Source organism: Nansenia antarctica (assembly GCF_963989245.1).
Source record: "Nansenia antarctica genome assembly, chromosome: 3".
NCBI classification, from domain to species: Eukaryota; Metazoa; Chordata; class Actinopteri; order Argentiniformes; family Microstomatidae; genus Nansenia; species Nansenia antarctica.
In genome coordinates this window covers 24,279,572-24,295,759 of record NC_137688.1, presented here as the reverse complement: position 1 = coordinate 24,295,759, position 16,188 = coordinate 24,279,572, and the positions used below count along the sequence as shown (strand labels likewise).

Here is a 16,188-nt window from a genome sequence, read left to right as displayed (position 1 = left end):
TGTGTGTGTGTGTGTGTGTGTGTGTGTGTGTGTGTGTGTGTGTGTGTGTGTGTGTGTGTGTGTGTGTGTGTGTGTGTGTGTGTGTGTGTGTGTGTGTGTGTGTGTGTGTGTGTGTGTGTGTGTGTGTGTGTGTGTGCGTGCGTGCGTGTGCGTGCGTGTATTTGTCTGTCTGTGTGTGTGTTTGTCTGTGTGTGTGTCCATGCGTGTATTTGTCTGTCTGTGTGTGTGTGTGTCTCTCACTGTGTCTCCTGGTTTTGGTTCTTTCAGCCTGTGGTAAGGCGTGAGGTAGTTGTTGTGGGTAAGCCTCCCCGTAGCCCTGTGATGTCTAGGCGGTCCTGCGGCTCGCCCAATAGAGGCCAGAGCTATTCGCCGTGTCATAGGGTAGGGCCCCAATGCACCTTGAATGACAACATCAACAACTCGGAAACAGAGTCCTCTTTAAAGTTCATGTATCCCTTTTGACAGTACTGGGCATAAAAGGTACCATCTAGCCAAAAGATATACCCTCAGTTCTTGATCTGTGTGTGCTTTAGCCACCTCCTATGACTGCCTATGTCATACTGCCTAAAGCATAATACAGATCTTGGTAGACATGCCAGACCCACTAACAAAACACTACTGCATTAGAGCTAAGAATGATGATCATGTCAACTCTAGAGGGATACCTACAACTTTAATGGTTGGCCATCCAGCGTGTGGTGCAGCTAAGTGTTGTGCGGGGGACAATAATTCCCATTGTGTGTGTTGTTTAGACTAAAGGGCAGCCGTATTGGACTGGTACCTTGTTACTTCGTTTTTTGGGAGTTTTCTTTGGAGTGTGCATCAGTGACCAGCTTTTGTGTGTGGTTTCTTCACTGCATGATCCCCTGACCAACTGATGGTTTAATTCAGGCGCATTACCGGTACCTCTCCTCGTACTGTGGGAGAGGAGTGGTAGGTGTGTGTAGACTTGCTTGCTGGACTGGCTTTTGTGATGTGGGACAGGTGCCTGTTTTGAACGTGTCTGAATTGATTTGGCTTCTGTCTCTGTGTCCTGTTCCCTCCTGCCACGAGGGATGTACAACACTGTTTCCTGTTTGGTCAGTGTAACCATGGTTACATGTCCCAAGAGCAATAGAAGCAGAATCAGCCCCCTAAACTCCCTCCAACCACTTGGAGTAGAGTCCTCGCTAGAGTCAGCATCATGGATTTTCCCTCTTTGTTGCTCATTAGGCAAAGATGGCAGCGTATTGGTTTTGGCATGTCGATACTGTAGTGGAGGACAGATACATGTGTGTCCACTGTTTAACATACTATTTCTGTCTCTCTCTCTCTCTCTCTCTCTCTCTCTCTCTCTCTTCTCAGCGGCCAGCGTTTAATCAAGATGGCCAGCAGTGTGGCGGAGAGCCGTGAGTATCCCAATCTCATTTACATACTGTACATGATTATCTTTTCCACCAATTTGTACACCAAAGCACTTTAATTTACTTTACTTTATTTTGGCTCTACTTTTCTTTGCTATTTGCATGTATAACCAACGTTTCTGTTAATGGGCCAGAGTGAGCCAAAAGGCTAAACGGCTGAATGTACTGTAATGTGTAATAAGGAGCAAACATTGGTAAGTCTGATGTGACTATGTGTACGGTCCTCACTGATGACAGATGCCATGTGTCTGTAGGTTCCAGGTCCTGTACAACTACGCGCCACGGAACGAGGATGAGTTGGAGCTCAAGGAAGGAGATGTTGTGGACGTGATGGAGAAGTGTGATGATGGTTGGTTTGTAGGTATGTTTGTCAAAGTATTCCTCTACTTGTCTGAATATCAAAAAGATACAAATAGAGAACGTAGTTTGTAGTTCATTTTTTTTAGGGAGGCTATGTCCCACTCCAATCCATGTTTTCCTCAAACAATAGGAGAATCTATAGAAATGTTTTACTCAACTGTTGCCAGCAGATGGCTCCCACGTCCTTTTAGTCAGTCGGTGTTATAATGCATCCATCCTTGTTGTGATATGTCAAGTGTCTTTAGTTGTGATGTGTCAAGAGGCACATATCATCAGTTATTGTCATTACATTGTCGTATTCTAATTGTTTTCAAGGCACTTCCAGAAGAAGTAAATTCTTCGGAACCTTTCCTGGAAATTACGTGAAGCGGCCATAACCCTTTTTCACATGGAATGGTGTCACAGGAATGGTGTCACTGCAACGATGGTAGACTACAGTGGGTGAATAAGGAATTCATCCAAACTGCACATTTTACACAGAAGATGACCTTCAGCTATGACTAGCCATTTTCATAAAAGACTATTCCAGAAGTGTACTCACTGAAGTACTTTGTGTTTCCAGTCATCCAAGGAGAAGTGACATTACATCATAGTAGTAATATGATGAACAGGAGAGGATAATGGACTCAGTGGCCTTGAAGGGGTATCTTTGCACCAAGTATGTTTTATGTTTGTTATAGGGGAGTGTTACCATACTATTCTAACTGTGATGCCTCAACAGACACAGTGGATGCAATGTGTGAGGTGGAGAGCTGATTTGGTCACAATTATATTTTCTGATTAGCGTGTTATGACAGCAATTTAAGGGCTGCCTTGTAGACTATTGGATTTCACAATAATGAAGTAACCAAGTGCCCTATTTTACCTATTTATTTATACATAAATATATATTTTTTCTTGTTCTGGAAGTACTTTATGATTGATTACACTACACAAGGAGTGTTGTTATTGTTGTTAACTTGTGGAGAGGAGTTGTCTTGCTTCATACAGTCACAGTTGAGCTCACAGGGCGGTGGGCGTGAGGTTGGGTTGAGTGGAGAACAGTGATTGTATTGCTGTTAGGTTTGCAATATGGTTCCTTTGAAATGAAACAGAGGTGATTAGATTAGTAACCTTCTCTGAGACCTGAAGACATAATTAGCTCCATGAGCTAATGACTAAGCTTACGCTTTGAGTGCTAACCCAGTCATCACATGAACACAGCCCAGCAAACACTTGGCTTCATACAGCCAATTGCTGGCACTGTGCACTGAATATTGTATTCAAGCAGTTGGGTCTGGAGCAAATGTCCTTCGACGTGTATGGTTTTGTTTTTCTCTCCAGACATTCCTGTAAGTATTAAAAGGAAAGAAGACTTTTGTGTAATTGGACAAGAGATGTAAAACAATCTTCTTTTTACAGTTAGGATAGAGCAATTAAAGATTATGGTGAATGCCAGAGTATGAAATGAACACCCTCCTCATTAGGGCACAGTGTGAAAACTGTTATTTATTTATAAGGGCTTGTCAGTTAGGAATGTTGTTTACCTTCTCTTTAAAGAATATAGCACCAGACAAGCCAAATGTGATTTTTAAAAAGTGAAATAATAATTTAGGAGAAAAACGTCCTTTAACATTGTTATTTAATATATGGTAATTTTACATTATCGCTCTTATTTCAGTCTGTCAAATAAGATTTCTTTGAGATAATTGTAATAACTTAACCACAACTCACCTGACACAATCTTTTTTAGAAATGTTAAGCATTATTTGTATAATTTACATTCATTTCTGGATGCATTCAGCTCGCTCCAAATCAGCTTTTGATTTATGCAAAAACAGACAACTATTCTCCTATACAGTAAACATGCCTTTCTGGTTGATGGCAAAAGCAACAGATGTACAGCTTGGTAAACCTGAAGCATCTGAAGTGATGATGTCATGTCATGTAGTGATGTCATTGTGCAACTTTCTGTGTACTCATGTATGGTCTGCTGGATTTTGTATGTCTTGTCTGGTACAGTATACTGGATCATGTGATTCAAAGAAATCCACTCCCTCATCAAGTAATTCAGTACATTAAACTACATTTCTTAAATCATAAGGAAATCACAGATATGCCCTGAGAGTGGGGTCTACTACTGTATGCAAACTAGTATTTGTTCATCCTATAAAATAATTCTACAGCAATAGCAGTGAAAAAGAGAGCGAGATGGTATAAAATGTAATTGTATATAACTGGATGTTTGAAGGATGTATGAAAGAGTACACACATAAGTGTACTGTTGCTATGGTTACTTATAGGACCTACATCTATGAGATTCGGTAAGGAATTTGGACAAATGGTGGCCCTGTCCAGAAACAACCCTCAGACATTTTGTGTACGTCAGATCTGAGAAGATGTTATAAACAAGATGGTAGCACGGTAGCTCCACTATGCCTTCTGACTGGCCGTGTGGAGTCTGTGAGACAGTGCTAACCTATCCAAACCTGTCGGATCTAGAGAGTACAGGGCGGAGGAGGGGCTTGGGATTGTTTCAGGACAGGGTCATGGTCTCTGTTGACTGTAACAATAACTACAAGTCTTCTCCCTGCTGAGGTTGAGATGTAGTGACGCAGTCTCCCTCAGTCCAGAGTTCTATAAGGATGAGTGACACCAATGAAGGGGTCCACTTTCTATTGGCCAACACCAAATAGTTCCTTTTACATTATACCAACGGAGCATGTTGCCAGGCAACTGGTTGTTAGTCCAATAAAACATCTATACTGGGTAAATCAGGAAGTTTAAGTAAGCTATATGGAACTATTTGAAGCTCATTGGCGCCACTCTTCTAATATACCACTCTGCCTCAGTCAACATTTAGTTTTTCATGTCTGTTCTTTCTGTGATATTATGTATCTAATAAATTCTGCCTGACATGCAATTTTCAAAATGAATTCTTTCCCTTTTTTTCTGTGAACATACTGTATTGTTCAATGCTATTCCTTCAGCAGTTTTTTTTAAAGATTTTACCATTGTTTTACAATTCACTACTAATACTGTAGGCGAGTGTGTATTTATTAGTATTATATTTATTATCATAAAGTTATATTTGCCTAATCTGGAAACAGTTGTCATCTTAACATAATGTATTATGAGAAAGGTCCACCACCGTCCATAATTTGTCCCAGTATTTGTTGAAACAGTGTGGTTATTTCTGCCACTACGCTCTCAAACCATTGGCTGTTTAAATGTGAAACTAGGCTCCCATCCTGCGCTGTAGAGGCTTCTGGTCCAAACCGCCTGCCCACTCTAAAAACAGCCACATCGTGACCTCACGTTGCCACTGGCGCCCCCATGACAACCATGTAAACACAACTTTCCGGTCCGGGCCTGGTGATGTATTTTCTTCTCTGAAAGATGTAATCACAAGTATCACTCAGGACTGGTTTAAAACAAAGCCAGGGGTGAAACACTCAAAGCCTTTTTAAATTGTGCTGTCTTTTTAAAGGATGATTTGTAATAAATGGACCAGACAAATCCTCCCACCCAGTTGGTGTTTTCTCTTTCAACTCACAGATCTGCTGCACCATTTTATCCTGTCATTTTCCTGGCATCATGGTCTGTGACACAGGCCTGGCTGTATCCTATCTTTTTGGACCCCCCTACCCCCAACAACCCCACACACACACACCTCAAAGATAGCATGATTCAACTCAGAAACACTTTTCTCACTGTACGGTATGTGATGTGTGATTGTCTGAGAGGACAGGCGAGGACAAAGTAGGGAGAGAGGGAGTAAACCTGAGAGACACAAAGGTTAAGCAGCTTGACAGATTTAGCAGCTTGGTAGACGAAGGCGTTTTCAGCTGGGAAAGAGCTCCACAGGTTAGTTCCAAATCATTACGTAAGCAAAGGTTCTGCTGAATCTCACAGGCTCAACCAATGCGTCAACTCCCCACCAAATAAGGGGACATGTTGTCAAAGCCTGCAGACCAACTAAAGTGGGTGATTTCAAAGGAATCGCTGCAGTATTGTAGATCTCAAATGAGACGAGAAGTGTTGGCTGCAGTGGCACAACGATTGTCATATTGAACAAACAAAAAAACAGGGAAAGGGGATCTTCTACTTTTGTACAGTACAGAACATAGTTGTACAGAGAGAGGACCATGTTCAAAGATGTCATTGTTTCTAAGGTTGCAACAACTGAGAACCCAGACTCCTCACCCTCCTTCTCAGGTACATCATCCAAAGGTGAACTGTTGTCTTACACACTCTGTTAAGAGAGTACAGCCAGACACGGGTGACATAATGAGAGAACTGAATTTAGGATACACCCACATTCTCTGCTTCAGTGTTTACGTTCCTCACATTGTAGGCACTGCCACACACACACACACAAACAGCCCCACGCCCCCCTACCTCTGTAGTGCGTGTCTTGGCACGCTCTGATGGAGGACTTGTGGTGGCACTTCTGTTATCAGTGTATTCACTCTGGAGCGTGACCTGTCTCTCTAAAAGTCCCTGTCTGTCTCTATCAGTCTGTCTCTCTAAGTCCCTGTCTATCTCTCTAAGTCCCTGTCTGTGTCTACCAGTCTGTACCAGTCTCTGTCTGTCTCCACAATCTGTCCCTCTGCCCCTGTCTCTATCAGTCCCTGTCTGTGTCTCATGATCCGTTCCTCTGTCTGTCTGTGCGTGTCTGTCTGTGTCTCTACTCTGTCTGTCTGCCTGTCTGTCTGTCTGTCCAACGGTCTGTCTGTCTGTCTGTGTCTGTCTGTCTTTGTCTCTTTGATCTGTCCCTATCAGTGTCTCTATTTGTCCACTGCTTTAATCTGCTAACTGACAGGAATGGTGCAGCACACAGGTGTTGAGCCCGACTAGAGAGAGAGAGAGAGAGAGAGAGAGAGAGAGAGAGAGAGAGAGAGAGAGAGGGGCAAGTTAAACAGGAGAGTGGAGCAAGTTAAATGAGTGGGGCAAGAGAAACAAGTGAGGGAAAGACAGAGAGAGAGAGTGAATGGGGAGGTGGTGGGTGTGGGGAATGTTGGATGAAAGAGAGAAGGGGAAATAGAGAAAAAGAGAGAGAGTGTAAGTTCTCGCACTCTGCCTCAGGCCCTCAGTCTGTCGGATGACTTCACTCCTCTGAGGGCGGGGCATCCTCCTCGCAACATGCCCAGCTGCCCGTTAAAAACTCTACTGGCCAGTCAGGCAGCCAATCAGCACTGGGAGAGACAGAGCAGCGTGTGCGTGTGGGTGTGTGTGTGTGTGTGTGTGAGTGTATTAGTGTGTTTGAGAGTGTGTAAAGGGGCAGGAATACAGTAGATTGGGGCTGCTGCTACAACTGCTGCTGCTTGCCTAGCTCCTGGCTCCAGGCTCCAGACTCCAGGCTCCAGCCCAAGGAACAGGGAGACAGACAGGGATACAATGCCCCAGAACGTGGTCCTGGAAGGGGGTGCCCCGTGGGGCTTCAGGCTCACTGGAGGGAAGGACTTCAATCAACCGCTGACCATCACCAGGGTGAGATGGGGGGCAGGGGTGCATAAGGGGGAGGAGGGGGGGGGGGGGGTATATAGGGAATGTTATAGTCTGTTTTAATTCTAGAGATGGCTACAGACCTTCGTATCATATCACTTGATAATGCTATTATGCCTCAGCTACGCTAGACCTTTCTCAGGTTTCCTTGGAAGGATAGTGGAGTGAAGGAACAGCTGAGAATGAACCGAATTCCAAAGAAGAAGAGAATCTTATCTCATCCCAACCGTGGGGCGTTCCTCAAGCTTCTGGAAGCCATTGTTCATTAGATTGTTCATTCGCTCAATAAGTTGTCAATTCAGCGTTAATCCCCATGGCTCTATGTAGAGCTATAGCTATAGCTTTCCTACGTCTATGTCTAGGTCTACGCCTACACTCGCCGTGGCTCTTGCAGTCTGCGTGAGTGGCGTTGGCCCGGGTGTCTGGTGAGGCTGCATTTGTGGGGGATCACCGTCCACACCTGTCGCAGACACAGATGTCTTTCCCCCCCCCCCGGCCCCCGCCCGCCCCCCGCCCGCCCGGCCCCCCACCCCCCTGAGCCTGTAAAGAGCTGCTGAAGGGGTGGAGGGTGATAACAAGAGTCTTAGCTGACTTCTAATAGTCTATAGTCTGGAGCCAAGGCTGCCAGACATTGAAGGCGTACCTCGATTATTGTTCTTCCAGTTATTTCAGTGTGCAGATGAAGGGGACAAGAAGAGGACGCCAGTTTAGACTACCGGTCAACTGAACATGAGGTTTGACCTAGAACACAAAAGGGTTCATCAGCGGTTTCGTGTACCTTTTCACATATGAGTGTATTGAGATTCAGCCCCAGTGTCTGCTTAGCACTGCGTGAGCTTAGAATTATAAGGTTCTATCTCCGTTTAGGGTAGTTCAGAGATATTGAGCGTCAAAGTTTTTACAGTACATTCCATTATGTTTTGTGAGATGGAACCTTTGTATTTTATGAATTACTAACTCAAAATGTTCAACATTTTAAAAATAACACCACACAGGCATTAATAAACACCTAATGGATCAGATAATGTAAAAAAACTAAATGTTGACAAAAATGGAGATAGAACCTTATAATTCTAACGTCATGACTGGGGATGGAGAGTGACAGGTCAGGCATACAAATGACTCACACTGGCCTTGTTACTGGGAGGGCTCTCTTAGCCAAACTTAGAATACTGAGAATACTTATCTCAAAACACTCCTGCTTACTGTCTATGATCCTGTCCTCAACAACACACAATGCGGCCATCGAGCTTTCCTTGTTCTTGTGTTCTCTCTTATTTATCAAAGCCTTCTTAGGAGTGGTGCCATATAATGTAACCCAGCTCTCACAGTCATTTGGTCAAAAGAGAGCTGGTTCTTTGGCTTTCCTCCCTCTGCGATCATCACCTTGTTGCTCAGCTTTACCCAGCCTTTGTTTTGGGAAGCTTGGTGTGGTCATTAACTGGCTATCATGATTAGTTGGAACCTCTTCAAGAGGGGCTGTGGGAGTGAGTCAGATGAGTGGTCCCTAGTGAAGCTACTGGAACTGATGTCCAAATTGTATTATTATTATGATTGTTATTAAACCTTTATTTAGGCAGCGGGTTCAACCATGATTGGGGGGTCCTTAACCATAATGCCGTAGGCTTTGCTAACCGACAAAATGTTTCCGACAAACTGCACAGTGTGATTGGAACCACAGCAATAAGCAAGCAGAAGGCATATCCTTCCTTGGCATACTCTGGAAGTAGATACTCTATCCAGCTGAGGCAGAGTGTGTCTTGTGCTAACCAACCTGTATATTAGTACACACTGTTAACTTTGTAATTCCTAGCAAGTGGGAAAATAGCAACTAGACAATATTGTCTAGCCAACCAACCTAAAAGTACATACTGTATTTGTCATTATTCCTCATCTTAACATATTTGCTTAGCAATGCAAGACATCAGACAACTTCTGTTGTGGGGGGAGTTTAACCTCTGAAATCCCTACAGTAGCTAGCTGGTAGTAGTATCTCCACAGACCCCTGTTGTGGGGGAAGTTTAACCTCTAAAGTCCCTAGCTAGATAGTACAGTAGTGTTTCCATAGGGGGATATAACATGTCCTCTCTGGTTTGTTCCTTCTCTCAGTGAGGTCCCTTTGGCTGCAGAATATCATCTTCTCCCTGTAGCATGTTTAAACAGGAAACAGTGTGTGTGTGTGTGTGTGTGTGTGTGTGTGTGTGTGTGTGTGTGTGTGTGTGTGTGTGTGTGTGTGTGTGCGTCTGTGTACTGTATGAGCATGCTCCCCTGTCCTACCACAGTGGTTCCTGTCCTACCAACACTGTGGTTGGTTCCTGTCTTACCAACACTGTGGTTGGTTCCTCTGTGTTTAGAGGAAGCCAGAGCCTCGTTTACACCTCATCTACACTTCTGTTCTGTCATTCAACAAAGCACATTAGCACATCACCATGTGCCACTTTGGTGCCATGGTAACTATCCGACCTGCATTGTGCCAGTATTAAACCAAACAAGGGGGGCTGGTCTGTTCCCTTAGCGATCGTTTCCAAATGACAGAAAATAGCTGATGATTGCTCAGGATCATCATGAGATGATATGAGACATTATAATGTAGTCACACATGCCAATGAAGTGCTATGAACAGAATATAACCGTATGACCAAAGTGTTACCAAAGTCATCTCAAAGTGAGTTTTAAAAGGCAAAAGGTTGAGAAGGACACACAGTTCTCTTAGTATCATACCATGGATTTGTAGACAGTATAAAGTGGTTACTATAAAAATTAATGTGTAAACTGGATATAAAACAAGAGTAATGTGAACCTGGGGTATAAAGGGGGGCAGCTGCTGTGGAGCTTTCTCCTAAGAAGACACATGATATAGTGTAGTAATGTAACACAGTCCCAAATTAATCACCCGGACACAAATAGCCAGATAGATGACCTAAGCCTGCATTTATCTGCCTTTTCAACTGAAAAAAGTGGGGGGGAGGAAAAGAAGGAGTGGGAGAAGGGGGGATGAGAAGGAGGTATAGTAGCCAGCTCCCCGATGCAAGCTGAAGTGATGAGATAAGAACCTTTAGGGGAGAGAAAGGCGAATACCTCAGGAATGACATAACGCCCAGGGAGGAGAGGAAGCAGGGATGAGGTCAAGCCCCATTAGAGGGAGGGAGAGAGGGGGCGGTAGCGAGAGAGAGAGAGAGAGAGAGAGAGAGAGGAAGGAAGGAAGAAAAGGGTGGAGAGAGAGATGGGAGAGAAGGTAGGTAGAGAGAGAGGAGAGTGAAGCGAGAGGGAGAGGAGTGGGACGAGATAGAAGGGAGGGAGAGTAAAGAGAGAGGGATGCAATCAGTCGCCCGAGATAAATCAGGGCAACAGGGGGGTGATATACAGAGAAGGCGGGGTGGGGGTGTCTAGGCATGGAGACAGTGGATGCCACAGTACTTAGATCAGCAGGCTGTCAATAGTCGAGGCCTCCAGCCCTGGCTGCCTCCGCTGTAGTCTGACACCACACAGTGATGGACACATCACCCACTGCTATTAATAGAACATGTACTTGTAACATACTGAATGAATCACTCACTCCAACCCCCGATATCCCCCCCCCCTCTCTCTCTCTCTCTCTTTCTCTTTTATGTTTTCCTCCCTTGCTTTTTGTCTCTCTCTCACTCTCTCCTTCTCCTTCTCTCTCTCCCTCTCTCCTTCCATTCTCTTTACTCTCTAGCTCTATTATGTTTAAATCTGCTAGCGTAGCATCTCACAAGACGTCTCACTGTGCTTTGGCTCACACACTGCTTCTTCGCCCACACATTCTGCGAGGTTTCATTCTAAAGTGGTCCTCGGTCTGTCTGTATGATTTGTATAGTTGACGCCGGGCAGTAAGGCATCGCTGGCCAACCTGTGCCCCGGTGACATCATCTTGACCATCGATGGCGTGACCACGGAGGGCATGACTCACGGCGACGCCCAGAACAAGATCAAAGACTCGGCCTACCAACTCAGCCTCAAGATCGAGAGGTAGGTAGGGCTGGGGAGCAGACAGTGATACAGCACAGACATGGAGGGAAGGATCTTACCTGTAACTCTATGGGAGAGACCACGAGTCACACACGCACAACTTAATAGATGAACATGAACAGGCCATGTAAATCAACCCCTAGACCTTGCCCCTGTAGACATTTGCAGACATCTGAGACGGTTGGAAAGGTTTAAGGTGAAATCATAAACATGGGGAGGCTGGTTTGAGGTAGAAATCGGAGGATGGGCTTATTGTAAAACATGGTATGGAATGTGTAATGGTGTATATGTGTGTCTGATACCATTCCGTTCCTCCGTTCCATTCATTACAATGAGTCCACCCTCTGGTTTCTACCTCCACCAACCTCCCTGTGTACAATAGATACAATAGGCTGAAATCCACTAAAACACCGTCCATCAGAGGGTATTAACATCTGACTATCAGTGGCTGAGCATGTTACCTCTTTTTAAGTGGTGTCTGCAGTACGTGCAGCCTAGTAGGACAGCTCCTTTACGAGTAGTGTCTGGATGACCACAGCACTCAGTGAAGAGAGGCCATGGCCGCATTCCAACTCTTTGATTCACTACCTCATGATCCTGCAGCAGGTCAAGTCCGGTGGTAATTCGTTGATGTAAGTTATGAGCGGCGCAAGGTTACGGCCTGTGTAAAACTCTCAGCACCCTGACGCTCCTCGATCTTAATTTATGATTCCATTGCAGCGAGAAAGGCTACTTCTACTGGGGGTTTTTTCTACCCGTGCCTGACTCTCTGGCGTTCTCTGTTGCAGGCCAGAGACCAAACTCTGGTCCCCCCAGGTGGTCTCAGAAGAAGGGAAAGCGAACCCCTTCAAGATCAATTTGGAGGCCGAACAGCAAGTAAGACGTGAATAGAATATGTTAGACGTTGTATGTACTGAACTGGACATATCTTTATCAGTTTCATCCAGAGTGAGTTTTTTTTAATGGACTGGCTGAATGAAGAATCTCTTATTGGCATGATTTGGATGTCTGCCGAATGTGGATTTGAGGTTGTCTAAAACTACTGTACAGGTATCTGTCGATGATCAATTCTTTACAGTCTATGATACAACGTTTAATGGGCTGAGGTGTGATTGAATCTATCCACAGTGTTTTCGCTGATTACTCTGAGTACAGTATGTGTGCCTTGCATGTACAGTATGGCTTTGACAGTCTAGCACGCAGTGTGTGTGTGTGTCTCTGTGTGGCTCCCTCTATCCAGGAGTATACACCCATTGGTACAGGTCACAACAGACGCGCTCAGCCCTTCATGGCTGCAGCCAGCCTTGATGACAAGCGGCAGGTGGTGAGCGCCTCCTACAACACCCCCATTGGCCTGTACTCCTCAGGCAACATCCAGGACGCCCTACATGGGCAGATACGGGGTCTCACCATCGACAAGCCTGAGGGGTGAGTGGTAGTCTGGACCGCCCCCCCCTCCTGATGCCTACTGGACCCCCCCGCCCTCCATCCCCCCTCACCCCAAAGGCCCATCAGACCCCATTGATGCCCACCAGACCCCATCGTGCCTCCCCCTCCTCCATCTGGTGCTCTCCTCTCCTCCCCTGGCTGGCTCCTCTCCTCTCCTCTTCTCTCCTCCTCCTCTCTCTCACTCCAACCCTCTCAGTCAACCTCTCTAACTCTGCCGCTGTCTTGTTCTGTCTTCTGTCCCTTTTAGGATCTGGGCTACTTCGAACACAAGTTTAATGTCAGACCAAAACCCTTCATATCTGCAGGCCAAAGCAGGTCACTAATTTCACTAATCTCCGTACTTCTGCGATTGTAGTCAGTATGAGTAATACAATGACTTGTTTGTTAATCTTTTAAGAAAAAACTAAAAACATTTGAATCATCACATATTGAAGTAAATGTATCTGTTACTCCAAAAAACGTACTGGACAGTTACGTCAGTACTGTGAAAGCTGCCCCTCCCAGAACAAGACATCAGTCCTCTTCTCATCATCTGTTCCATTCTTTCCTGTCATCTGTCTCATGTTCTGTCTCTACTTTGTGGTCAACTCTGCTCCTCCTGATCTCTAACGACCCCCCCGACCCTGACGACCCTCCCCCCCCACCCTGCACCTGGCTTTGCTACTACTACTGACTGGCGTCCTCAGTGTCTCCCCTCGGCAGGTGGAGGTCTCACCCCTCTCCCCCCCTGACCCTCCCCTGTCTGCTACCCTCAACTCCTCTCAGCCCCTGGTCCCTGGGAGTCAGTATAACTCCCCTATTGGGCTGTACTCTGACGCCAACATCACTGCTGCTCAACAGCAGACTCAGAGGTCCTCTTTAGAGGTGGAGGTCTCTTCCAGGTAACCACAGGAGTGTGTGTGTGTGTGTGTGTGTGTGTGTGTGTGTGTGTGTGTGTGTGTGTGTGTGTGTGTGTGCGTGTGTGAGTGTGTCTGTAGCAGTGTGATTAGCTGTACCTTAGCACCTTAACTTCTCCTGAATATAGTGAACACATGAGAATGTAAAAAAAACGCTATATATAAATATTTGTTTCAACTGATCTTTTCTCTCTCTCTCTCTCTCTCTCTCTCTCTCCCTCTCCCTCTCTCTCTCTCTCTCTCTCTCTCTCTCTCCCTCTCTCTCTCTCTCTCTCTCTCTAGTGGTAAAGCGCTGACCTCCATCGAGCAGTCTCATGTGTACCGTATGCTGCAGGAGGACCAGGAGGCGCCACAGGAGCCGCGTCAGTCTGGCTCCTTCAAGGCTCTGCAGGACTACGTGGAGAGTGATGGTGAGCTCTGAGACGACTCCAACACTGGCTTGAAAGGAGCTCAGAACAAACCAGTCTGAGGACAGTTCAAATCCTGGATATAGAGTCTTACACAGAGCCCTACACTGTACTGCTACACCAGGAACACCAAACATACACAAGACAGTATAGCCCGCCAATGCATTCTCTGCACTACTAAAAATAGATTGAGAATGTTCATATTACATGTAGGTCATGTCCATATTCACTCATGACTCAGAAGCCTATAAGTAGAATGCCCAGCAAATGTACAGGGGTGCTCAGGGATCATTGTAACGCATGGAATGGAATGAGGAATGGAGGAACGGAAACCCCTGTTTGATGCCATTCCTCATTCCATTCCATGTATTACCATCAGCCCTACCTCCCCCAGCCTGCCCTGCTAGTCCTACATAGTACTCAGTAATAGTTGTTGTTTTGTTCTGGTAGGTTCCAAGCCTCTGATTACTAAGAGTGTGAGAGCTCCGGTGACAAAGACTCCTACCACTGTGGGAACACTACAGAAAGTGCCCCTCTGTGACAAGTGTGGCAAAGGCATTGTGTGAGTACCCACCCAGACGGAAGGGAAAATCCTACCCTCCAGTGCCCAGGTGCCATCCTCTCTTAACCCCCTACACCCCCCTACACCCCCCACCCCCCCCAACCACTCTCTCCTCAGGTTTCGAAAAAATGACTCAACCAAAAAGAATTCATGCATGAAAAAACCCCTCCTCATCTAAATGACCCACATGTGAACCGATGTCGGTAATCAGACCCCCCTAGCATGTCTGCGGCGGTGGAAACCCAAGAGGATAGTGTCGCCCCTGCCAAGTCTGTCCCCCCTCTCATCTGCTGGTTTCCAGGATGAAAGTATAAATGAACATGGAAGGGATGAGTAAGAAAGAAGATCCACCTGCCTCCTTATGAGTCACCTTTGATGTGGTGGAGGAGCAGCATGATGATCTATGGGTGGTGGAGGAGCACGATGATCTATGGGTAGGAAACATGATGATCTATGGGTAGGAAACATGATGATCTATGGGTAGGAAACAGGCGGCTATAAATCACAAGGGGCTAGCCGCTAGACTTAGCCTTCAAATAAAAAAGCTGAGAGGGACATGAAAGTGCTGCCTTGTTACTGTTTTTTATGTAATGGAAATGAAGCTGCAATGTGCTATCTAAGTTCAGTTTTATTTCCTCCTGACGGATGTAGAAATAAAGCCAGCTTCATGTTGAACTGTTTTAGGTGTTTTATTCACTATTGAGAACACCGCTGCTAACATTACACCAGGTGTACACACATTCACTGGAGTAAACACACAGTAAATCTACCCTGTGCCTCTCTCTCTTCCCTCCCTGCAGAGGGACGGTGGTGAAAGCCAGGGATAAGTACCGGCACCCCGGGTGCTTTCTGTGCTCTGACTGCGGTGTGAACCTGAAGCAGAGGGGCTACTTCTTCGTGGAGGGGCAGCTGTACTGCGAGACCCACGCTCGCACCCGGGCGAGACCTCCAGAGGGGCATGATGTCATCACCGTTTATCCCTCCGCTTGAGACCCGCTGGGGTTGGGGTCGGGGACATGCAATACACAGACCTGACCTGCTGAAACCAAAAAGTCAGCTGAAACCGTTTCTGCTGAAACCAGCTAAGACACCGTTTTACCTGCCAAAATAGTCCTTCAATCGTCCTTACAGAATACTACAGAATAAATACATTTTATGTGGCTAATACCATATTACAAACCATGGTCACCTCAACAATGCCCCCTAGATATTAAAAGGGTTACACCAATGTTTGGCATTGTGATTGGGAATACACTTTAGCATCACTACCAAAATAGGAGAACATGTTTATCTTTTTAAATATTAATATTTGTGTTATGCCTTGTACCAATTGTGCATTGTGGTTTTTAGGTAGGTATTTTGACTGATCTTACCATTGTATGAATTTTGTGACAATTGGTAATGAATTAAAACAGAAGTCAAAAAGCTTTCTCTTTGCATTATTTATTGACATTATTACTGCTACTCATGATAATGTCGACCTGTATAAATGGTAACCCTGACAACACAAAGCAAATCAGAAGCTGAGAACATTCTATTACAGTTCTGTTATACATCAATAAGGCTAACATTGCATGAATGGTCCGTTTCCATTTCCTGGGTGTCTGTTAGGAGTTGTCATGGAGACTCATGAA

General features: G+C 45.5%; 2 protein-coding genes across 2 annotated transcripts in view; both read left to right on the top strand.

The window, feature by feature from the left end:
• sorbs2b (sorbin and SH3 domain containing 2b) overlaps positions 1–4,649 on the top strand; it is a 43,091-nt gene extending 38,442 nt beyond the window's left edge. Inside the window, exons 23-26 of the mRNA XM_080527102.1 lie at positions 268–381; positions 1,345–1,388; positions 1,658–1,764; positions 2,079–4,649. Coding sequence (XP_080383228.1) covers positions 268–381; positions 1,345–1,388; positions 1,658–1,764; positions 2,079–2,140 — 327 coding nt within the window. The 3' untranslated portion in view covers positions 2,141–4,649. The remainder of the gene's footprint in view (positions 1–267; positions 382–1,344; positions 1,389–1,657; positions 1,765–2,078) is intronic.
• Positions 4,650–7,127: 2,478 nt separating this feature from the next.
• On the top strand, positions 7,128–15,544 carry pdlim3b (PDZ and LIM domain 3b; the record flags this gene model as incomplete). Its single annotated transcript, XM_080525467.1, has 7 exons — positions 7,128–7,235; positions 11,089–11,240; positions 12,029–12,116; positions 12,481–12,668; positions 13,868–13,995; positions 14,443–14,554; positions 15,355–15,544. The coding sequence occupies exons 1-7, from the start codon at positions 7,143–7,145 to the stop codon at positions 15,542–15,544; spliced, it is 951 nt and encodes a 316-aa protein (XP_080381593.1). The 5' UTR covers positions 7,128–7,142.
• Positions 15,545–16,188: the final 644 nt, after the last annotated feature.